Source organism: Ranitomeya imitator, chromosome 2 (assembly GCF_032444005.1).
Source record: "Ranitomeya imitator isolate aRanImi1 chromosome 2, aRanImi1.pri, whole genome shotgun sequence".
Taxonomy (NCBI): Eukaryota; Metazoa; Chordata; class Amphibia; order Anura; family Dendrobatidae; genus Ranitomeya; species Ranitomeya imitator.
The window spans coordinates 501,963,551-501,989,243 of record NC_091283.1 but is presented as its reverse complement, the minus strand read 5'-3'; the positions used below and the strand labels follow the sequence as shown (position 1 = coordinate 501,989,243).

Genomic DNA, 25,693 nt, shown 5'->3' with positions numbered 1-25,693 from the left:
TGTTTGTCTTGAACTGTACTTGTCTCCAAGAAAGTACCCCCCAAAAAATTAAAATTCTAGCAAAGCACTCGATGTGAATACTTTTCTGCCCAATGATGACAGAAGTATTCTAGGAGTGATACCTTTATTGGCTAACCAGAAAATAATATGTTTGCAAGCTTTCAGAGCACAGTGGCTCCTTCTTCAGGCAAGATTACAAAAATCAAAGCACTCATAATTTGTAAAACTGTAACTGAGTTCTTATCGCTTGTAACTGTCCTTTGTCTTTTCACCCTGTCGGTCTACTAGGAAAACTGCAGGCTTCAGATGTCTCCCGAATACCACATGTAGAGACTGGTGTTCTCAAAAGTCTTAGGATGAGGTGTGGCATAATGGACTTGTGAGGTGTCTATCTTCAGAAAAAGGCAGGGCATAACAGAAATGGGCAGTGCATCTTTAGAAACACCTAAAATATATACAACCGTCATAGATAGTAGATGATTTACCCTGGGTAAAGATTTAATCTGCTACCTTAGCCCTGTGTAAAAATACCCTGCCCAAGGTTGAGTGTTTTGTTGGTGCCCCACCTGGCACATGCCCCTTCAGCTCTACCCAGCTATGGCCATGTATGAACATTGGGGCCTGACCATATTGGATCTTCTGTAGGATACCTTTTTCTGGGTAGGCAGCTGCTCCCAGGCTGGTGGCCTGACAAAGTCTCCAGACTTATTTTTTGAATAAGTGGAAAATACTTTAAATTGCCATTGGTGTAAAGATTGCACAGGAACTCTTAGCTCATAGCTCATTAGAAATCTTTTCTTAGATTTAGTTTTCATATGATGACATAAAATCTAATGATTGTAATGACACATTTGATGAATATTTATCTAGTGTTTTTGGCAAGAAGTGAGCCTTCAGCTTCCAACAAGTAGAAAAGCTCCTGGTGCCCCGAGGAGACACTTGTGGTGGGTGTGAGTGAGAGCAGTGGAAACATTAAAGACGTTTAATATTATAGGAGTGAGTGATGTGGGGTTTAGATTTACAGATGCATTATTGTAAATTGATTGTGATGCCTTCCAGAATATTTTTTTGGATGTTTAAGACCTAGTCATGCCACCACCACAAGGTGGCAGATGTTTGCCTGACATGAGCTCCAGCCTGGTAAACCTTATGCATTGGTTTTTAGCATTGCTTCGCTTCGCGTGTATTACTCTAAGAATGACTGACAAAAATCACATCCGGTATAACTTGCATCAAAGAAGTATTTACTTTCTATATTGTATAAAGCAAAAGAAAATATATTGAACATGTAGATGATATTGGACAGAAACAGACTACTAGCATTATGGCAGTGAGAGTATGCTAAAAACAAAAGATTTCCAAATGAACCAGGCAGGTTTCCATTTTGCTTGAGAAGGCATCGTCCTTTTTGGTTTTGGTGGTTATTTTAGTAATCCTCATAACTTTCCACAACTTCTGTTTTTATAACTTTTCCATTCTCCATGATGTCAATAACCTTCTTCACTTTCCTTTGTCTCTTTACCCCTAAAAGAAAATCAAAGGTGGAGTCATTTAGCATTGCTATGAAAGCCAAACGAACATGATTTAGCCACTTTTTGTCCCAGCCTAGAGTCCTTGTTTCTAAAACATTGGTTGCAATTTCTAGTCAATATTGAGTTCAGACCTAGATGTTGAGGTCAGCACCCAGATTTGGTGATGGCAGTCATTGTTCTGAATTGTTCCAAACTTTGTCTCCACACAAACGATGCCAACATTCCATTGTTTAGTGGATTATGAAATAGTGTGCGGCCCAAAGGGGCCATAGGTGGATACTTAGTGGGGCCATAGGTGGATAGAGTGCTACATAAAGGAGGACATTATTACTGTGGAAAGGCATATGGCAGCATGATAATGTTGTGTGGGGTACAGTGCCCGGAGCAACTAATACTGTGAAAAGTGTGAAGAGTGTCTATATTTGACTATATGTACACCTGTGTATCTGGTATCTTCCGCTATGTGGTATTCTTATTGACTGCATTGGTCTTTGTGGTAGCTACAGGTGGCCATGGTGTTGTGGTTTAATTTAAGCCCAGTATGTTAGTAGTATTTGGTAGGTTTATGACTGCAATACTCAGGGGTGTACTATCATATATTCAATAGTGTTTACTATGGGCCAAATTTCTTGGGGGTAAAACTGATGCATTTTGGTAGCTTTCAGTATTGATTTTCTCTATAACAAATTTTCCAGGGATAAACAGTTGAAAACTAAAAATGTATTTTATAGTATTAGTACGGTCAATTTTGGGGGGAGGGGACTGGAGGGATGAGCAAATGCCTTTGTGCTTATTCTCCTGATCTTGAAACATCTTTACAACACCTTTGCCTCTACTTGTCACTGAACACATTGTTTCCTCCTGGTACTTTTCTCTGCCACACTGGGGAGACAGATGCTACAAGAAAGAAACCTGTGTGCCCGATGTTACCTACAAGCCACATTGTGGTCACCATTGGTATATCATATATTATTCAGAGTGTAAGGTCAAGATTTTGATTAACTATAGAAAATGATTACCTGTGTCAGATCCTGAAGCGCTACCGCTTCCACTAGTTTGAGGTGGCTTTGTTTGTTGTGCTCCTGAGCCTGCTCCTGTTCCTGCTCCTGATCCTGCTCCTGTTCCTGATGATCCACTGCTTTGTCCTGAACCACTGCAGTTTTTGATAGATAAAAAATATTAGTGTATTAGTACTGCCAAACTAAGATATATAAAAATGCTTTACTGAAGGTCAAACTTACCTCTCTCCATCCAGAAGTTTGCGGTATGTCTCGATTTCAGCTTCCAGTCTGCTCTTAATGTTCAGCAGCTCTTCATATTCTGCAGACTGGCACTCAATGTCAGATCTAATCTGTACCAGTTGTTCTTCAATTGCGGAAATTTGTATTTGCAGTTGTGAAATCTGCATGCAGTAACGTCCTTCTGTCTCTGCCAATGTATCTTCCAGTGATTTTTTCTGCAAAGAAGACATTGGTGTAAATTATTGCTCTTGGAACTTTTCTATTTTTTTTATTACAGGCAGTGTGCATTTCTTGCACGTATTCTTCTTTTCTCTATAATTAGGGCCTAGCTACAGGAGGTGAAGAGGTAGCAGTTGTGCCAAGAACCTAAAGTATCAAGGGCCCAATGTTCTTTCTGCCACATAAAACACTATTATTATTAATTGCACATGGTAGTTGGCGGATATGTTACAAATTTCACATTGGCACCCAAGGTTCAATTGGAAATGAAAAGTATATTTAAGAAAAAACCTTACCATAGCAAGTTGTGACTGTAGTTCGATTTCCAAAGCTTGAAGTGTCTTCTTCAGGTCAGACATTTCACTCTTATTGGTCTGTACTTGTTCTGCTCCAGTGGATATTTCCTTCTTCAAACCTTCACTCTTCAGGCAAAATTTACAGTTTTAGTCAGAGACATTCGTCCTTAATCTTTCTACAAATAGCACAGCATGTCAACTGCAGAATAAAATGTATCTATGAACCATTTTGTCCCTTTTACATCAGGATAGGTTTAGATATTTTGTCAAGCAAAGTCACATACACAGTCCAACTCCCCCAAGTATTTCTCCGACGTGAGGTCCATAAACCTTGTCTTTGTAACACTTAGGGTAGTGCTACCTATATTGTGCTGCAAGATGAAAAATTCACTGGAAAAGAAGCTAGGAAAAGTCTTACCATCTTATTGAACTGATCCTCAGCATCTTTACGGTTCTTCTCAGCCATAGCTTCATATTGTCCTCGCATATCATTCAGCAACTTCGTCAGATCGTTACCAGGTGCAGCGTTCATTTCTACATTGACTTGACCCACAGTGGTTCCTTGGGATCCCTTCATTTCCTATGGAGAACAAACATTGTATTTTGCAATCCACTATATTAGGTACATAATGAACAATGGAAAGTCTATTTTATTTCTTCCTAACTTACATCTTCATGGTTCTTCTTGAGGAAAGCAATCTCTTCAACGAGACCCTCAAATTGAGATTCCAGATCAGACTTGGACATGGTCAGATCATCCAGGACTCTGCGCAGGCCGTTGATATCGGCTTCTACGCTCTGGCGGAGAGCCAGCTCATTCTCAAACCTGACAATACATGCATATGAGCATTTATGAGTATATACATTACTGGCTTAAAAATTAATCTTAAAAATTGTAAAGGCTTTAGTTAAAGCTGTTGTGTGGTCTAAAACTACAAGTCTACAGTCACTCCATATGACAGCAGACTTATGAATCCTCACATTGCATGCACTGCACGCTGTGGGAATTCTCAACTTTTGGTGCCAGACACGGCAGTCATGTGACCTCAAGTAGGCGATATGCCTATTCCTGGACACATTTCGACTAGAATGCTTCCGACCTTGTTCAATATACTTGCACTGAGCAAAGCTGCCCCCATCTAATCAGAATGTGGCTGGGAGTATGCATATTGCATATTTGAGGTCACATTACCGCCAATCCCAGGGCTGGCAGTAGAATATATTTACAGTTCTCAATGCACCCAATGGGAAAATTCACAAGTCTGCAGTCCCATAGTGACTGCACACTTGTAGTTTTAGAACGGACAACCTCTTTACTTTAGGTAGTATTGATTTGAAAAAATTGTCATTGACAAGTTGTAATCTGGACTAGTATTTGTAAAAATGGCACACTTACTTCATCTTGAAGTCATCGGCTGCAAGCCTTGCATTGTCAATTTGCAAGATTAAGCTTGCGTTGTCATTGGAAGCTGCAATAATCTGTAACAGACAAGTCATTATTGAGATATTTTAAGCACGTAAAACATGATTTTCACTTAATCTTAGGGATGTTGACTTGAAGTTTAAGTCTAGTACAATGCAGTAAATAACATTGGTAAATATAGCATTAAAATTTATGAAACTTGGACTGTGTCTACTCAGTTTTCTTTTGAGGCAATGGACATTAAATTTAAATGAAACCACAAGGATAAGACAAAGTGCTCTTCGGCAATCTTACTTTTACATATCCTTGGGTCATGTACATTTCTAGCTGTTTCTAAACCTTACCTGACCCTTGAGCTTTTCAATTTCATCATAATACTTGGTGTAGTCCTTTCCTCCTTCACCTGAAGCACCACCAGGCCTTTGCTTGTCATACCATTCCTTAATCTTACGTTCAAGCTCAGCATTTGCTTCTTCCAAGGCACGGACTTTATCCAAATAACTGGCCAGGCGGTCGTTAAGATTCTGCATTGTTTGTTTCTCATTTCCAGAGAAGATGCTGTCACCTCCTCCAAAACCACCTCCGGCACCACCACCAAAACCAGCTGCTCCACCACCAAACCCGCCTCCAAAAGCAGCACCACCAGCACTTTCATTAAAGCCATAGTTAGCACCGGCACCTCCTCCAAATCCTTGAGCAGCACCACCACAAAAACCACCTTGACCACCACCAAATCCAGCACCTCCTCCAAATCCTTGAGCAACACCACCACCAAAACCACCAGCTCCACCTTGACCAAAGCCACCTGCACTGTATGCTCGTGAGCTAGAAGCTGAGGCTTGGTGAGATGACTGTCTAAAAGAATAGGACATCTTGTTCAAGCAAAAGGACACCCTTTCCAGATGAAAAAAAGCAGCTTCTATAGAAAGAGTAGCATCTGCACAACTTCTATTCTTTATATACCAGATACCAAGGGTGTGTCATCCCAAAATGTTCATGTTTTTTTCCAGGCATAAAGTTCCTTGCCAAGTTATCTCCATTGCTTATAGCATTTATCAATTACCATTATTAATCAACTTGCATCACTCTAGCCGCTCATCTTCTCACCCTTGGGTTGTTTGTCATGTCAGTGTGGTTTTAGGGTGGAGCACATGTATAACCATCGAATTACTTGAACACCTTGGTAAGATTTATATCATTGAATATACCATAAACATCAATATTAGATTTTTGGATTATAGATGCTGTGGTTATACTCATTTAGTTTTCATTTAGAATATAAAATCAGAAAAACAACGGAAGCTTCTTGCCAATTAAACATTAAAGTTTATTAATAATACATATAAAATCTAAACAAGTCCAATAGTACTCAATGGCGATAATGTGACAGAATCTACTGTCTGCATAGGATAAATACACCACAAAAAACCTATAAATAATCAAATGATCCCAAAAAATGCAAATAAGTAGGCAAAAATAAACCTAAATGTGCATGACATAATATGGCATAAACTTATACAGGCCCAATAATAAAAACAAAGGTGCTGGCTAATAGATTACCGTACATGTGGTTAATATAAACCATACATATATCACAATAGATAAAGGTTTGAAGATATATGGGCTAAAGGTAGCATGCCTACAAGTATATGCACAGCAAAAACATGCCTTAGTTATAATTCAAAAATATGCTACAAAAACCAAGAGTAATAGAGAATGCATGGCAGAAAAACTACCTAAAACAAGGTCTATAGCGGTTCTAAAGATCCAAAGTGGAATTCCTACACTCACTTATATAGTAGCTGTAAAGTGCATATTAGTGCTAAGGTGCAGGGCATGGGGACAGGTCAAGGTGTATTTTACCTGAGATGCAGATCAATAGGAGGACCCCTACTGCATACAAACCGCTATATAAACCCCCACATAGCCACTGCCGATGTGATTATCCCCCTGGACGCAGCCTAACCACAAAATGTGCGTCTGCTCTGTTAATGAGGTGTGACTGCCGATGTCATGCTGAATGACAGACGGCTCATCACTGCCTAATTGCGGGAAGTTGGCTGTCAATCAGCATGATGTAAGTAGTCAAGCCCTGTCGACAGAGCAGAACTAAAGAAGAGAAGCTGCTCTGTAGAAGAGAAGCAGTAGAATTGACGGCAGGAGTGGTCCATAAGCGCTCTGAGCTGGCGTTGTGTAGAACATGCATACAGATGCATCTGTTAGCAGCTACCTACCTATTTGTTTTGAGGCCAATGTTAAAAATAATAATATAGTCCTGGACAACCCTTTTAAAGATAACTGAAAGTTTTAAATTTATTGAGGATTTTGACAAATTTCAATGCACTCCCGCTACATTTTTATATCCATGGAGATATTCTCTGCCTTCCGACATTTCCCAGTTGAGTTTGCTTTGCTCAAGAGGCGCCAGTTGTTTATGTCTTTTGTCAAGGACTTAAAATTGTGCAAGTGCTCCTTACTGTTGGAGCATCCAGGTAATAGATTAATGATTTATTTTGCTTCGATAATGGTTTTGATTTACATTATTAATTCATACTTTATTTAAATCACTTTGTTATTACTAAGGGTGGGAAATAATTGTGGCTGCACCCATTGTCTATTAATTGAAGCCAGCTGTCTGAGTAAGGATCATTAAAACACGTCTTTCTGGTCATAATGCCAATCACAATCTTACAATCATTCCTTTATTCTGCTGCAGACACTAAAGCGGATGATGATAATCTCTACCGGACCATGCAAAGGGCTTGGGATTTGCTCAAAGGTGAAGGGGAAAGCAAACAGCAAACCCTTCTGCCCTGAGTGCTAAAACTGCCACAATGATACGTGGCCCAGTTACACTTTTCTCCATGGGTTACCGTCTCTTCCATATAATTGATTTTATTCAAATCTGGAAATCTGTAATTCAGCAATTCTTAAAGGACTTAGAAGGTCCATATTTAGAAAAAATATAGCTGCTTTTATACCCCAACAGCGGTATATACCGCATACACAGTGCATTTCCATAGCGACGGTGGTCGCAAGCAACAGACGCGCTGCTTCAACCAGTTACCTGCACACAGTATTCAGGCAATTTTTTATAGCCATCCTACAAGCACTTATATCCTTTATCATTGTAGTGATGTAGATTCATTATGCACATTCCTGTTCTCACGATTTTTTCCTTAATGCCACGATATATGTATAGATGGTCCAAATCTCCTGTATTCTACACAGCACGATGCTCTCGCTGGGATATGGTTTCCGTGACCGTGGTCACTTCTGACATCTATTGATATTATCTGACAATTTTTTGATATAATATAATTTTTTATTTCTTATGTACATGTCTCTAAATATACGTATAATATGACATTTATTTTTTTCTTTTCTTTTTACTTTATGCAAATTACAGTATCGTTCTAGAGATAATTCTGATGAAGGTCCAGTGGCGGACCGAAAACGTTCTATAGTGATTTTTTTGTCTGGATGCAAAAATAAATGGAACATTCTTTTTTCACCGATTGAGTGCCAAATTTATTACTGACATTTGACGGGCTGGATACCCTACTTGAGCACCGATCACAAACTTGTATATGAGTGCCGTGTATTTCATATCATATTGCAGGTCTGTTTGATTAAGGTGAATTTTTTTTTATACCGTTCTGCGTGTGGTAAAATTGGTAAGGAAGCTTTATTGTTCGGGTCAGTACGATTACACTGATACCCAATTTATATTTTTTTTAATGTTTTGCCGCTTTTACACAATAAAAACTTTAGAGAAAAAATAATTATTTTTGCATTGCTTTATTCTGAGAGAATTTTATCGGTATTTTATTGCTCACCCATAAACGATTCCATGGTCTGGAGTACATTTCCTTGGTGTATATAATCCTCATAAAACTTGTTAAAAAATGTATTGTTATTATATTGCTCATCCATAGACTATTCTGTGGTCTGGAGTACATTTCGTTGGCACATATCCCTCAAAAAACTTAAAAAATGTATGATTATTATATTGCTCTTCCATAGGGTACTACATTTTCTTGGGTACATTCCGCTGCTATATAAACCTCAAAAAACTTGTTAAAAAATGTATGAGTATTATATTGCTCATGCATAGACTTACATATTATTGGGTAGATTTCAGTCGTATATATGTTAGGAGTCGAGTTTCCTCTGCTGCACAGGGGGAATCTCGATCCGTCTCCGCTGCGGTCTCCCATTCTCCTCCAGCTGCAGTGGAGCCTGCTCAGCAGGGACGTCGATCCCAGCATCTCGCTCAGTCTGACTCTGTGAGAAGAGTTACTGCTGCTTCTCCAGCTTCTGCCTGTAAAGCCTATACTGGTCAGCAGCGAGTGGACTTCTCTGGGACTAAGTCCTTGTCTGTGCACACTGAGCATGCCCAGGGCAAGATCTCCCGTTGGAGATCGAGGGTCATGTGCTCAGACTCTGCAGCGCATTCTATTGGTCCTCTTGGCAGGTCTTGGAAGGGCAAAGTTTCTGTGGCCGCTTCCTGTCCTGCAACTATATAAACTGCGCATGACCGCACGGCCATGCGCTAGTGTACAATTTAATACGTGTGTTTGTTGTGAGTGCAAGTCGTTCTTTAAATACCCCTACCCTATTGTATGATTGTTCGCGTATGGAGTATGGCTGCTATCTAGCGCCCGACTTATCACTCAACGTGTCACACACGTGTCAGCGTCTACTGCTGTGACCGCCAGTGCGGTGCCACGCGCCAGTGTGCGCTTCCTGACCCACGTCTGGGTGCTTAGTGGTGCCTGCCAGCACGGCACAGTTCGCACTTCGGTGCCTTAATTATATAATTCCTTTCACACCCAGTAGCGGTGTAGTGCCAGCAAGGGTCTAATCGGACTACAATCCCTGTTGGGGTTTAGTTCGCTGACCACTTGCTCGCGCTCTATGTGCGGTACCGTGGTCCTGTGACGCAACAGGATCGCTTTCTTCACGCTGGGTGAGGTTTAACCCACGCGTGTATACTTTTGAATACCGCCATATTGTCTGTCATTTCCTAGCAGCAGGTTTCACCTGCACGGTGGACCCCGGACTGCGAACGCATCTATATCATCTCTCTTGGTGCGTTCCGCCAGTCCTAACATTACACTAGCACCAGGGTCTGGCTAGTGATGACAGACAAACAGCAATCTCTGCGGCATATCCAGCAGCTGGAGGGTAGGTTGGCGGCTCTCGAGAGCGCGACCTCAGCTGTGGATGTTACTGCAGTAGCTGTACAGGCTGCCAGCGTGGCTGCAGCTACTATGTCCATTGCCACCCCTGTTCCGACATTATCTCGCCTCCCGCTGCCAGAAAAATTTTCTGGTGATAGCAAGTTTTGTAGGGGATTTGTGAGTCAGTGCTCTATTGACCTCGAGCTCCTGGCTACACGTTTTCCCACAGAGCGGGATAAGGTGGGATTTATTCTGTCTCTATTGTTGGACAGGGCGTTGGAATGGGCTACACCGCTGTGGGAGCGTGGCGATCATGTGGTGCAGAGTGCTCCGCTGTTTCTGAGCGCTCTGAAACAGGTCTTTTTAGGACCTCAAGTCACCCATGATACTGCGCTCCAATTGCTGGCATTAACTCAGGGTGAGTCCTTGGTCAGTCATTTTGCCGTCCAGTTCCGCACCTTAGCATCTGAGCTGGATTGGTCGGATAAAGCTCTTATCCCCATATTTTGGAGGGGCTTGGCTGACCACGTAAAGGACGCTCTGGCCACTAGGGAGATTCCTGCCACACTGGAGGAGTTAATAACTGTCTCCACTCGAATTGACCTCCGTTTTAACGAGCGGAGGTTAGAGCGAGCCCAGTGTAGGCAGAGGTTTCGGCTGGCTCCTACTTTCGCCAAACCTCTGGAATTTCCGGTCCTGGTTCCTGAGTCACATGAGGCCAGGGAAGTGTCACAAGCAGGATCTAAGTCCCGGACCGCTTGTGCACTCAGGGTCTGTCATATTTGCCAGCAGTCAGGACATCTAGCCACCAGATGTCCCCAGCGGTCGAGGAAACGTCAGCGTCTAGTGGTAGTAGGTGGAGGTACACTAGACACGGCGACGTTTGCCTCTAAGTTGTCCTTTAAGGGGACAATTACTATTGGCTCATTCTCCCACTCGGTAGAGCTCTGCGTGGATTCTGGGGCGGAGGGCAATTTTATGTCTTCTGCCTTTGCCCAACGTCACGCAATACCCCTGGTTATGCTTGCTCAACCAGTAACGGTGCGAGTGGTGAATGGGTCGACATTGCCCTCACAGATAACACACCAGACCATCCCTTTTACTCTGTCCATGTCGCCATCTCATCAGGAGATAATTTCTCTGCTCGTCATTCCGGAAGGAATTGATGAGGTCCTGTTGGGAATACCTTGGCTACGGTACCACTCTCCTCATATCGAGTGGTCCTCAGGCAGAATTCTGGGTTGGGGTGAATCTTGTGGGGGTAGGTGTCAGAGGTTGCTACTACTGAGGTACCCGCAGATCTATCCTCTCTCCCCAAGCAGTATTGGTCTTATGCAGACGTGTTCTCCAAAAAGGCGGCGGAGGTCCTTCCGCCTCATCGCCCCTATGACTGTCCTATTGATCTCTTGCCTGGTGCTGAGCCTCCCCGGGCTCGATTTTATCCGCTATCTCTCCCGGAGACGAAGGCAATGTCACAGTACATCCAGGAAAATCTGGCAAGAGGATTCATTAGGAAGTCAGTGTCACCTGCTGGGGCAGGGTTCTTCTTCGTGCAGAAGAAGAATGGGGAATTGCGCCCATGCATAGACTACAGGGGTCTTAACGCCATCACCGTTAAGAATAAGTATCCTTTGCCCTTGATATCTGAGTTATTCGATAGACTTCGGGGAGCAAGGGTATTTACTAAATTAGATTTGCGGGGTGCTTACAACCTGATTCGCATCCGTGAGGGGGACGAATGGAAGATGGCCTTTAACACCAGGGATGGGCACTATGAATATCTGGTGATGCCCTTCGGGCTCTGTAATGCCCCAGCCGTTTTCCAAGACTTTGTGAACGATATCTTCCGGGATATGCTTTCCACCTCGGTCGTAGTCTATCTGGATGATATTCTTATCTACTCTCCAGATATTGACTCCCACCGGAGAGATGTATGCAAAGTCTTCGACCTCCTACGGGCAAACTTCCTCTATGCCAAATTGGAGAAGTGTATGTTTGAGCAGGAGTCTTTACCTTTCCTGGGCTACATCATCTCGGCCCAGGGATTGGCTATGGATCCTGCCAAACTACAGGCAGTGATGGACTGGCAGGAACCCCATTCTCTGAAAGCGGTGCAGCGCTTTATGGGGTTCATAAATTACTATCGTCAGTTCATCCCCCACTTCTCAACCCTGGTAGCTCCCTTGGTATCCCTCACCAAGAAGGGAGCGAATCCTAAATCGTGGTCCGAAGAGGTCTCCAAGGCCTTCACTTCTATTAAGTCCCACTTTGCTAGCGCTCCCATCCTACATCGTCCCGATGTGGATAAGCCATTCCTAATGGAGGTGGATGCCTCTTCCGTTGGTGCAGGAGCAGTCCTCTATCAAAAGGATGCTCAAGGTCGGAAGCATCCATGCTTCTTCTTCTCAAAAACCTTCTCACCAGCGGAGAGAAATTACTCCATCGGGGATAGGGAGTTGCTGGCAATGAAGTTGGCCTTTTCGGAATGGAGACATCTCTTGGAGGGTGCTCGGTTCCCATTCCAAGTCTTCACGGACCACAAGAATTTGGTCTATTTACAGACAGCCCAGCGGCTGAATTCTCGTCAGGCCAGATGGTCCTTGTTTTTCTCCCAGTTCCACTTCACTCTACATTATCTCGCCGGGGAGAAGAACATTCGTGCTGACGCTCTCTCTCGCTCCCTGGTGTCAACTGTGGAGGAGGAGGACGAGCCTCGGCTCATTGTCCCTTCAGAGAGTCTGAGAACCGTAGCTTCAGTTTCGCTTGAGTCTGTGCCTCCGGGCAAGACTTTTGTCCCCATCAATTTGCGTCCGGAGGTTCTCTCGTGGGCTCATTCGTCCAGAGTGGGTGGACACTTTGGGGCAAAGAGGACATCTGAGTTGTTGGCGAGAATGTATTGGTGGCCACATATGGTTCGTGACGTTGGAGACTACGTTCGGGCATGTGTCTCTTGTGCCAAAAATAAGTCTCTCCGTCAACGGCCAGCTGGGTTGTTATACCCTCTGCCGGTGGCAGACAGGCCCTGGGAGATGGTCGGGATGGACTTTGTGGTGGGTTTGCCCAAGTCACGTGGCTGTACTGTCATTTGGGTTATCACCGACCATTTTTCTAAAATGGTGCATTTGGTGCCGCTTCCCCGGCTACCTTCTGCACGGGCCTTGGCAGCATTGTTTGTTAAACACATCTTCCGTCTTCACGGTATGCCAGACAAAATTGTCAGTGACCGGGGTCCCCAGTTTGCGTCTCGGTTCTGGAGAGAGCTTTGTCGCCTTCTCAGTATCGAGTTGAATCTCTCTTCGGCATATCATCCCGAGACGAATGGGTTGGTGGAGAGAGCCAACCAGACCTTGGTCACATATCTGCGACATTTTGTCTCTGCTAAACAAGATGACTGGGCATCTTTGCTACCGTGGGCGGAGTTTGCGCTTAACAATGATGTAGCTGACTCCACTGGACAGACCCCATTCCTCCTTAACTATGGTCAGCATCCGCGGGTACCTGTGCCCATGCCCGTGTCTTCCGCCGATTCCAGGGTGGCAGACTGGGCTGTGGAGGCACGGGACATTTGGGATCGCACTCAGGATGCCATTCGGGCTTCCAAGGAGAGAATGAGGTCCTCCGCCGATGTTCATCGGCGCCCCGCTCCGACCTTTGCTCCTGGCGACTTGGTGTGGCTCTCCGCCCGTAACATCAGGCTGCGAGTTGAGTCCACTAAGTTTGCGCCTCGCTACTTGGGTCCCTTCAAGGTTCCCGAACAGGTTAATCCTGTGGTCTACCGCCTGGCTCTTCCTCCACGCTTGGGTATCACTGACACCTTTCATGTGTCCCTCTTGAAACCCGTATACATGTCCCGGTTTTCCGAGTCATCTGCCGGGACATCGGGTTCGTCTACGGACGATTACGAGGTGAACGCTATTTTGGGGTGTAAGGTAGTATGCGGCAAAAAGTTCTATCTGGTGGATTGGAAGGGTTATGGTCCAGAGAACAGGTCATGGGAGCCTGCTGAAAACATTCGGGCCCCACAGCTCATTGCTGCCTTCGAACGTAGCGAGGCCCTAGGAGGGGGGGTAATGTTAGGAGTCGAGTTTCCTCTGCTGCACAGGGGGAATCTCGATCCGTCTCCGCTGCGGTCTCCCATTCTCCTCCAGCCGCAGTGGAGCCTGCTCAGCAGGGACGTCGATCCCAGCGTCTCGCTCAGTCTGACTCTGTGAGAAGAGTTACTGCTGCTTCTCCAGCTTCTGCCTGTAAAGCCTATACTGGTCAGCAGCGAGTGGACTTCTCTGGGACTAAGTCCTTGTCTGTGCACACTGAGCATGCCCAGGGCAAGATCTCCCGTTGGAGATCGAGGGTCATGTGCTCAGACTCTGCAGCGCATTCTATTGGTCCTCTTGGCAGGTCTTGGAAGGGCAAAGTTTCTGTGGCCGCTTCCTGTCCTGCAACTATATAAACTGCGCATGACCGCACGGCCATGCGCTAGTGTACAATTTAATACGAGTGTTTGTTGTGAGTGCAAGTCGTTCTTTAAATACCCCTACCCTATTGTATGATTGTTCGCGTATGGAGTATGGCTGCTATCTAGCGCCCGACTTATCACTCAACGTGTCACACACGTGTCAGCGTCTACTGCTGTGACCGCCAGTGCGGTGCCACGCGCCAGTGTGCGCTTCCTGACCCACGTCTGGGTGCTTAGTGGTGCCTGCCAGCACGGCACAGTTCGCACTTCGGTGCCTTAATTATATAATTCCTTTCACACCCAGTAGCGGTGTAGTGCCAGCAAGGGTCTAATCGGACTACAATCCCTGTTGGGGTTTAGTTCGCTGACCACTTGCTCGCGCTCTATGTGCGGTACCGCGGTCCTGTGACGCAACAGGATCGCTTTCTTCACGCTGGGTGAGGTTTAACCCACGCGTGTATACTTTTGAATACCGCCATATTGTCTGTCATTTCCTAGCAGCAGGTTTCACCTGCACGGTGGACCCCGGACTGCGAACGCATCTATATCATCTCTCTTGGTGCGTTCCGCCAGTCCTAACAATATAAACCTCAAAAAATTTCCTATATTTCTGTATTATATTGCTCACCCATAGACTATTTCGAAGTCTGGAATACATTTCATTGCTATATAACCCTACAAAAACTTGGTAAAAAATGTATCAGTTATTATATTGCTCATCTATAGGGTATTACATCTTCTTGAGTATATTTCATTACTATATAAACCGCAAAAAACTTGCTCAAACATTTATCAGTATTATATTGCTTCCATAGATTTTACCTATTCTTGGGTAGATTTCCTTGGTATAATAACTCTCAAAAAACTTGATAAAATTTTAGCATTATTATACTGCTCATCATCAGACTATTCCATGGTCCGGAGTAATTTTCGTTGCTATGTAATCCTCAAAAAACTTGTTCAAAAATTTATTGGTATTATTTTGCTTACTTATAGACTATTCTGTGGTCTGGAGTAAATAACCCTCAAAAAACTTGTTCAAAATTTTATCTGTATTATATTGCTCACCAAGAGACTATTCCGTGGTTTGAAGTACATTTTATTTGAATATATCCCTACAAAAACTTGGTCAAAAATGCATCATTATTATATTGCTCATCCATAGGGTATTACATCTTCTTAGGCACATTTAGCTGCTATATAAGCCTCAAAAACCTTGTTCAAAAATGCTTCAGTATAATATTGCTCATCCATAGACTTATACAAATACTTCGCTAGATTACAGTGGTATATAAGCCTCAAAAAACTTGTTAAAAATTGTATTGGTATTATATTGCTCACCTCTGGACTATTCCGTGGTCTGGTGTACATTTTGTTGGTATATAACCCTTAAAACACTTATTTAAAAATGTATCGGCATTATACTGCTCATCCATAGACTATTTCATAGTCTGGAGTACATTTCATTGTTGTATGACCCTATAAAAACTTGGTAAAAATGTATCATTATTATATTGCTCATCTATAGGGTATTACATCTTCTTGGAAACATTTAATTGCTACATAAGAATAAAAAAACTTGTTCAAACATTTATCAGTATTATATTGATCATCCATAGATTTTACATATTCTTGAGTATATTTTCTTGGTATAAAAACCCTCAAAAAACTTTATCAAAATTTTATCATTATTATATTGCTCAATATTAGACTATACCATGATCTGGAGTAAATTTCGTTGCTATATAATCCTCAAAAAACTTGTTCAAAAATTAATTGGTATTATATTGCTCATCCATAGACTATTCTGTGGTGTGGAGTACATTTCCGTATAATTTACAAGTTGCCAAATGGCAAATGGACTAACTAAACTAAAGATTCTAAGATGAAATGTAACTTTTATTTAAGAGAACCTGTCACCCCCCCAGGGTGTTTTTAAGTAAAAAAGCCACCTTCAGCAGCACTTGCTTTGCTTGCCATACCTCTATTGTGCCCCGGAGATATGTCTTCTCCCCCGGTGTCAACCACCTCCGAGACGTCAATCATCACCCTCTTGTGTCAGTGATCCGCCTCCTGTGTTTCTGTTACATGCCCGGTGCCTGCGCTCTGCCAACATTTTACTTAAAAACGCCCTGGGGGGGTGACAGGTTCTCTTTAAACTATAACTGTAATAATGAAATAGTGCTCATTTAAAATTATAGAGTCCATATTAGTTAGTAATGTCCCAACTTACTGTAATAGCCATCAGTGGTGAATATAATTCCTCCTCTCACAATGAAATTACTGCTCCAATTTCAAATGTCTGATGGCTATTATTCAGGGGTAAGTATTATTCAATCCTTTCCCCTTATTTTCCTTTTTAGTTTTTTTTTTTTATAAGCAATCTCACATGTGGGTATTATTTTGCAGCCTCATTTCCCTGAAGAAGCCAGCAATGGCGAAACATGTCGGGGAGGCAGCTGTTTAATATTTTGGAGCAGTTAGTCCATATTGGTGACATATGAGAAGAGTGGTCTCCGGCTACCAAGGCTAAAACATCACTGACATTAACAATTTAAAGTCTGGTTACTGTTGATAGGCCTCATATGGGGAAATATTGAATAATATTTACCCCCCTATGCCTAATCAGTCAGACAAATTAATCACTAAGAATAATGCAAGGGGAGGGATTGAATAATACCCACCCCCGTGTGAGATTGCTTATCAAAAAACCTAAAAAGGAAAATAAAGGGGAAAAACTGAATAATACTTACCTGTAAATGACAGCCATCAGACATTTGAAATTGGAGAGGAGGAATTATATTCACCCCTAATGGCTATTACAGTAAGTTGGGACATTACTATCTAATATGGACTCTGTATTTTTAAATTAGCACAATTGCATTATTATTGTTATAGTTTAATAAAAGTTACGTTTTATCTTAGAATCGTTAGTTAGGGTCTATTTGCCATTCGGCAACTTGTAAATTATATTGTCAAACCCTACGCTGATTGTATTTTGAACATTTTTGGATAACGAGTAAATTTCTTTGGTGTATAACCCTCAAAAGTACATAGTTTTTATCAGTAGTAGAGTAGTATGAGGAGTATTTTGGTTTACTTAAATTATATTTTTTTTAATCTTTTTTGACTATGGCCTTATACACAAGTCATTACAGGAAAAAATTATTGTTAACATTTTTTTCTCTCTGTAAAATGCAATTTCTCGTTGGTTTGGAATGTTTTGTTGTCACTGCTTAAAAGTAAGGCTATGTACACACGTTCAGGTTTTTTCGCGTTTTTTTCATGGTAAAAATGATATAAAAACTCATTAAAAAGGCATGCATTATGCATCCTATCATTTAGAATGCATTCTGCATGTTTTTATGCACATGATGTGTTTTGTTCCGCAAAAAAAAGCATCGCAGTAAAAAAAGCAGCATGTTCATTAATTTTGCGGATTTTCTGCGTTTTTCCCGCTATTCTATGCATTTGGGAAAAAACGCACCAAAAACTCACCAAAAACGCGACAAAAACGCATGCGGATTTCTGGCAGAAATGTCTGGTTTTTGTCAGGAAAATTTCTGCAAGAAATCCTGATGTATGCACATACCCTGAAAGTTTGACCCCATTGTTCTCAGCAGCAATCTGGGAGTCACAGATGATTCCAGGGGTCTTCCCCATGCTGTTCTCCTTCCATTCAGCAGTTTTCCCATCCATTTGAACATTTTCTTTGCCCACCAGACCTCTTTGTAGAGTCTGTCTGAAAAAAGCTTGGATTTCCCATTGACTCTCATTATTCTTGAAACGAACATTTGAGTATTAGGAATTGCTCGGTTCGAGCAACGAGCACCCAATTATTTTTAGTATTTTATTTTGGCCAAGAATACTTAATGCAACTTCCCTTCTAAATCATGAGATATTCAACATAAAAATGAGCAACCTTGTTCGGAAAATGTTTGCCAATCTCAAATTTGGCATGAACGTAGCACATTCAAATTCGTGTTGGGTTTTCTGACCATATTTACTCAAAGTCGACAAAATTTGGACACAGTTCGGTAAATCATCGTATTTCCACTAACGCTTTTGTTATCACTTTGGCTGGGATATTTGTGCTCTATGATTAGCATGGGGGAATGGGGGATGTGTTTGATGAGGGGAGGGGATGTGTCTAGGTCAGAGTTGCTGCAGAGTGTTTTTTTTAATAACTTAATGTGTATACATTCCGTCAGCTAATCAGGGTGCAGTAACCATCCACACATCGTCATAACACATGGTCTTCTGTGATTGGATGCCAAAGTCACATGTCCCTGTCCATATAAAAAGCGGATATCTTGTTTTGCTGGCGCCATTTTCACTGTGTCACTGTGCAGAGAGGCAAGCTCCTTTTCTGCTGCTACTGAAAGTGAACTTGTCAGTTAGCTAGATACAATCCTGTCATGTGTGAAATCGATCATCAAGCATCTAACTATATTGTGCTAAAACTGTGTTGCAGTCTCAGGAGAACCCATTTGAGAAATTCAGAAGGCCAGATTTCCAGGCCAGAAGGGCAGATTTAAAAATCGTTAGGCCTAATATTGGGGTACAGCCAGGAGGCCCAATTTGCTAATCCAAATAGTTTGTGACAAAACTGTGTTTTAATCAGAAATCAGAAGGTCAGATTTCCACTTAAAAATCGTTAGGCCTAATAATGGGATACAGCCAGGCCCAATTTGCTAATCTAAAAAAGTTTCAGTAAGAATTCAGAAGGCCACATTTCCTCTTAAAAATTGTTAGGTATAACAGTATTGTTCAGGCACACTATCTAAGAAAATAGCCATTATTCATTTAGTGACAGGCAACTGACAGCTGTGGACCTATGGTTGTGAAACAGCAGGTTACAGGAGGGGAAGAGTACATACAACATAAACGGGAAAAAGTAAGGTTGTGGTGGAAGGGAGAATAACCTTGGTAATCGACTTGCACGTGGGTTAAGTGTTAATGATAATGAAAGCTCAAATGAGCAAACAACATCTTGTCCCATCCAAAGACCACTGACAACATCTGTCAATGAACGGGCTACTCGACTCCCTTTCTTTGGCAGTGGCACAGCGGTACGGCATGTAGATGAAGACCAGAAAGAGCATGTGCTCCAGTGGATGTTAAGCACTGTATCAAGTGGCCTCTCCTTCTTTTCCTCCACCTTAGATCACACACAGTACAATCCCCAAAGTTGGCACCCCAATCACCCTTGTTTCCCCATGTGTCACAAATTTCCAGACACCCAACTGATTGTGCGGAACCACAGATGGGCCATTCTGTAGAGCCCAAAATGTTTTCATATTTAATCTGGGGCCAGACAAAATAGGGTCCAAGCAGAATACAAACCATCATCACCAGAAATTGACCACCGGGGATGGGGTTGATCTCGATGAGACTCAGATACCAGAGATGCAGACGGCCTGTACTGTGTTGTCAGGGCAGCAAAAGGAGGAGGGTGACTCTCAGGGTGAAGAATGTGAGAATAGAGAAGATGATGAGATTGTAAATACCACTTGGTATGACGCCAGAGGTACGTAGCTGACTAGCTCAGCAGGGAAGGTGGAGGAGGAGGAAGACAAGGAGGTTACATTGCAGCTTCCTGCACAGAAACAAAGTAATGCAACCATGACAAGCACTGCATGCTCAGCCACAACTCTGGCTGTGGCCAGCACTGGTCACAAGTGTACAGTTTACAGGGATGACAAGGGTTGCCTAGCCTGGGCATTTTTAAGACCGCAAAAGATGACCCAATTCACGTTATCTGCCAAATTTGCAAAAAAAACTCAATAGAGGCAAAAATTGCAATAATTTGACAACCACATGCATGAATGGTCACAAGCATGATCAACATGCCTTAGTCTGGGATTCTCACTGTTATGGAAGTGGAGATACCTGCTGTTTTTGTGTCACCTAGCACAACACATATTTCTCAATCCACCAAAGCATCTTTGCCTGCACCTAACTCACAGTCCAGCAGTTTGTCCTGTTCACCCTACTTCACCCTCTCTCAGCACAGCAGCAAGTCCTTGGTCCCAAAGTTGTGGTCTTGTAAAAGAATGCTTCCTCCTACACTTGCCAAAGCTAAGAGCTTGAACTCCACCATCTCCAATCTGCTAGCCATGGAAATGCTGCCATTCTGTTTGGTGGATACAGATTCAGAAAGTTGATGGCCATTGCAATCCCCCACTACCAGTTGCTCATTGGCTACTACTTTTCTAAGAAAGTTGTAAGTATGCTACACCAGCGTGTCTCAGACAACATCACCCTTTCCCTGAAAAAATCTATGTCTGCCAGGGTGCATTTCACCACTGTCACCTGAATGAGCAAACTTCGGCAGGGGCATTACTTCTCACTGACTGGGCACTGGGTGACTCTGGTAACTGTGGGGGCAGGCATTTAAGGGGCTGCTCCACAAATCTTGGAATCCCCAAGACTTGCGGAACAAACCTCTGTATCTAGCACTTCCTCCACTGCTTTTGGCTCCTCCACCTCCTCTCCGGCCTCCACCTGTTCCCTCAATCTTTCCCTTAACCCCTTTACCCCCAAGGGTGGTTTGCACGTTAATGACCGGGCCAATTTTTACAATTCTGACCACCGTCCCTTTATGAGGTTATAACTCTGGAAAGCTTGCACCGATCCCGGTGATTCTGACAGTATTTTCTCGTGACATATTGTACTTCATGATAGTGGTAAAATTTCCTTGACACATTATTTGAGTTTATTTGTAAAAAAAACCCAGAAATTTGGTGAAAAGTTTGAAAACTGCGCAATTTTCCAAATTTGAATTTTCATGCCCTTAAATCACAGAGATACGTCACACAAAATACTTAATAAGTAACATTTCCCACACGTCAAATTCACAACAGCACAATTTTGGAACCAACATTTTTTTTGGTTAGGGAGTTATAAGGGTTAAAATTTAACCAGCAATTTCTCATTTTTACAACACCTTTTTTTTAGGGACCACATCACATTTGAAGTCACTTAGAGGGGTCTATATGATAGAAAATACCCAAGTCTGACACCATTCTAAAAACTGCACCCCTCAAGGTACTCAAAACCACATTCAAGAAGTTTTTTAACCCTTCAGATGTTCACAGGAATTTTTGGAATGTTTTAAAAAAAATGAACATTTAACTTTTTTTTCACAAAAAACTTACTTTCCAAAGCGTTTGATACCGTGCCGCACAAGAGGTTGGTACACAAAATGAGAATGCTTGGTCTGGGGGAAAATGTGTGTAAATGGGTTAGTAACTGGCTTAGTGATAGAAAGCAGAGGGTGGTTATAAATGGTATAGTCTCTAACTGGGTCGCTGTGACCAGTGGGGTACCGCAGGGGTCAGTATTGGGACCTGTTCTCTTCAACATATTCATTAATGATCTGGTAGAAGGTTTACACAGTAAAATATCGATATTTGCAGATGATACAAAACTATGTAAAGCAGTTAATACAAGAGAAGATATTATTCTGCTACAGATGGATCTGGATAAGTTGGAAACTTGGGCTGAAAGGTGGCAGATGAGGTTTAACAATGATAAATGTAAGGTTATACACATGGGAAGAAGGAATCAATATCACCATTACACACTGAACGGGAAACCACTGGGTAAATCTGACAGGGAGAAGGACTTGGGGATCCTAGTTAATGATAAACTTACCTGGAGCAGCCAGTGCCAGGCAGCAGCTGCCAAGGCAAACAGGATCATGGGGTGCATTAAAAGAGGTCTGGATACACATGATGAGAGCATTATACTGCCTCTGTACAAATCCCTAGTTAGACCGCACATGGAGTACTGTGTCCAGTTTTGGGCACCGGTGCTCAGGAAGGATATAATGGAACTAGAGAGAGTACAAAGGAGGGCAACAAAATTAATAAAGGGGATGGGAGAACTACAATACCCAGATAAATTAGCGAAATTAGGATTATTTAGTCTAGAAAAAAGACGATCTAATAACCATGTATAAGTATATAAGGGGACAATACAAATATCTCGCTGAGGATCTGTTTATACCAGGAGATCGCGGCGGCCATTTTCCCAAAGCCGAGATGCAAACTCGGCTTTGGGAAAATGGCCGCCGCGAACTCTAATGCGCACGCGCGGCATCCCGTGGCCATTTTCCTGAAGCCCCGTGCAGCAGAGCACTCGATCTGCGCACGCGCGGCCCCAGGAAGATGGCCGCCCCCACCGACGAAAGGGATGACAGCGCAGATCGCGCGCTGTGTCTTCACCACTACGCCACTACGCCACCAACGTAAAGCTGAGGAAGAACCAGCGATGTCACCACGCCCTCCCGACCTGACCAGCCTGATTGACAGGCGAAAACGGCGACTTTGGTAAGTTATTTCTCAGCATACATGGGGAATCGGGGTACACTACATACACTATAGGAACACACAGCGCAGGCCCTATTTAACAGTATTTATAGCTCAATCTCAAAAAACGGGGTGACAGGTTCCCTTTAAGCCCCAACCCTAACCCTAATGGTAAAATGGAAATAAATACTTTTTTTAATTTTATTATTTTTCCCTAACTAAGGCAATGATAAAGGGGAGTTTGATTTACTATTTATAGCGGGTTTTTATAGCGGGTTTTTATGTTTGGCAGCTGTCACACACTAAAAGACGCTTTTTATTGCAAAAAATATTTTTTGCGTTACCACATTCTGAGAGCTATAATTTTTCTGTATTTTGGTCCACAGGGTCATGTGAGGTCTTGTTTTTTGCGGGACAAGTTGTCGTTTTTATTGCTTCCATTTTCGGGCACATGACATTTTTTGATTGCTTTTTATTCCGATTTTTGCTAGTTATAATGAACAAAAACCAGCAATTCGTAAATTTTGGGGGGACGTTTATACAGTTATGCGTTTGGTGAAATTGATAAAGCAGTTTTATTCTTTGGGTCAGTATGATTACAGCGATACCTCATTTATATAATTTTTTTATGCTTTTGGCACTTTTATACAATAAAAACTATTTTATAGAAAAAATAATTATTTTTGCATAACTTTATTCTGAGGGCTATAACTTTTTCATTTTTTTACTGATGATGTTTTATGGTGGGTCATTTTTTGTGGGACAAGATGACGTGTTCGGCAGTACCATGTTTATTTATATCCGTCTTTTTTGATCGCGTGTTATTCCACTTTTTGTTCGGCGGTATGATGATAAAGCATTGTTTTTTCCCTGTTTTTTTTTACGGTGTTCACTGAAGGGGTTAACTAGTGGGCCAGTTTTATAGGTCAGGTCGTTACTGACGTGGCGATACTAAATATGTGTACTATTATTGTTTTGTTTTTTATTTACATAAAGAAATGTATTTATTGGAACAATATATATATATATATTTTTATTTATCTATGATTTTTTTTTTTATTTTACACATGTAAATATTTTTATTTTACTTTTTTACTTTGTCCCAGGGTGGGACATCATGGTATAGTTTCAGATCGCTGATCTGAAACTTTGCACAGCACTGTGTCAGATCAGCGATCTGACAGACAGTGCTGCAGGCTTGCCTGCACCTGCTCTCAGCAGGCGCTTGCAAGCCACCTCCATGCAGGACCCGGAAGGCCCCCTGTGGCCATCTTGGTTCCAGGGCCTGCAGGGGGAGGATGGAGGAGACGCTCAGAACAACGAGATCACGTTGCGTTGTTCCAAGGGTCTCAGGGAAGCACGCAGGGAGCCCCCTCCCTGCGCGATGCTTCCCTATGCCGCCAGAACACTGCGATCATGTTTGATCGCAGTGTTCTGGGGTTAATGTACCGGATGTCAGCTGTGATAATTAGCTGACACCCGTCCGCGATCGGCCACGCTCCCCCCGTGAGCGCGGGTGATCAGTGATGAAGTTCTATCCCATCGGTGGTCATAGGGGCCCAGACCACCTTGACGGGATACCCATGTGCCTTGCATGACTCACGTCGTAAACTTGGTGGTAAAGCAATTTCTATTCCACTATCCTGGCCTGGATGCACTGATGCAGAAAGCAAAGTCTCTGTGTGCTCACTTGGGACGATCGTGCCCTGCAGGTCATTGACTTGAATCACTACAGAGGTCTTTCGGCCTACCGTTTAACTATTTGATTTGCGATGTTCCGACATGGTGTAATTCCACTCTGCACATGTTGCCTGTAGTGGAAGGTGTGTTAGAGGCCTATATACTGCTTCTAATCTGTGGAAATTGATGCCATTTTAGTGATGTGTGACAATAAGTTTTATAAATGTGGAGACTCCAAGTTGGGTCTCCATCTGGTGGGTTGCCTGTGTAAGTAGAGCTCTCAGACAAGCACACCTGTGCTTTCACTCACCTACCTGTGTTACTTTCCTTACATTTTTCTGCCAATAGTACTGTATGAAACTGATGTTTGTGCCATCTGAGTGTAGCTGAAAAATTTTTTTGGGGAGGTGTTGCATGAGGTACAGCGCTCCCAGCTAAAAAGACTTACACTTCACCCTTAATCACCAGGTCCTCATTGAAACTTCAATTCCAAGCTGTAAATGCTGGCCCATACCCTGATACCTCTTTCATGGCCCAAGTGTGACTGCTGCTGTGCCATTTGAAAATTTCTACTGTGGGTCAATTGATTACACTTTTCATGATATCTTTCCATAATTTTAACTGTCTGGAAAGCTTTTTGTCACCCCTTAAGGTGTTGTGTAGGCATTTGGTTTTGCTTCCATTGAATTTAATGGGGTTCGGGTACGTTTGTCGAACCGTTCACCGAAGGTATAAACGTTAGGCGAATCGAACCGAACCTTAAAAGGCTTGTTCATCTCTAATGAAGAAACACTTCTGAAACTGTTGAAATAATGCTTATTATTGTATACTAGATGGTGGCCCGATTCTAAGGCATCGGGTATTCTAGAATATGTATGTAGTTTATTGATGAAGTTTTCAGAATAATGCAATTTATACACAGGATTCGGCCGGCTGGGCGTGACCAATTAGCGAAGCATGGTTCAAATTCCGCGCCAATTTGTGGCCAGACTGCGCCTGTCGCTGATTGTTCGCGGCCGGCTGGGCGTGACCAATCAATGAAGCTAGGGCCTGCTCCAGATTTTTGAGGGCCCTGGGCTAAAAAGTATCAGTGGGCCCCCTCTTTAACACATACCACGATTCATGATGCACAGATACAGCAGAGAAATATAGCACAGCCAAGTAGCATATAACAGAGCCCACGTAGCATATAGCACAGCCATGTAGCATATAGCACAGGCCACGTAGTATATAGCACAGGCCACGTAGTATATAACACAGCCCACGTAGCAAATAGCACAGCCCACGTAGCATATAGCACAGCCACATAGCATATAACACAGCCACGTAGTATATCACAGCCCATGTA

The 25,693-nt window shown here is 42.8% G+C and overlaps 1 protein-coding gene across 1 annotated transcript; it reads right to left on the bottom strand.

Annotated features, from left to right (window-relative positions):
* Positions 1-1,223: 1,223 nt before the first annotated feature.
* LOC138664678 (keratin, type I cytoskeletal 47 kDa-like) lies at positions 1,224-5,644 on the bottom strand. Its single transcript, XM_069751582.1, has 8 exons — positions 5,056-5,644; positions 4,685-4,767; positions 3,958-4,114; positions 3,707-3,868; positions 3,289-3,414; positions 2,774-2,988; positions 2,552-2,685; positions 1,224-1,524 (listed from the first exon to the last, which is right to left on the bottom strand). The coding sequence occupies exons 1-8, from the start codon at positions 5,581-5,583 to the stop codon at positions 1,427-1,429; spliced, it is 1,503 nt and encodes a 500-aa protein (XP_069607683.1). The 5' UTR covers positions 5,584-5,644; the 3' UTR covers positions 1,224-1,426.
* Positions 5,645-25,693: the final 20,049 nt, after the last annotated feature.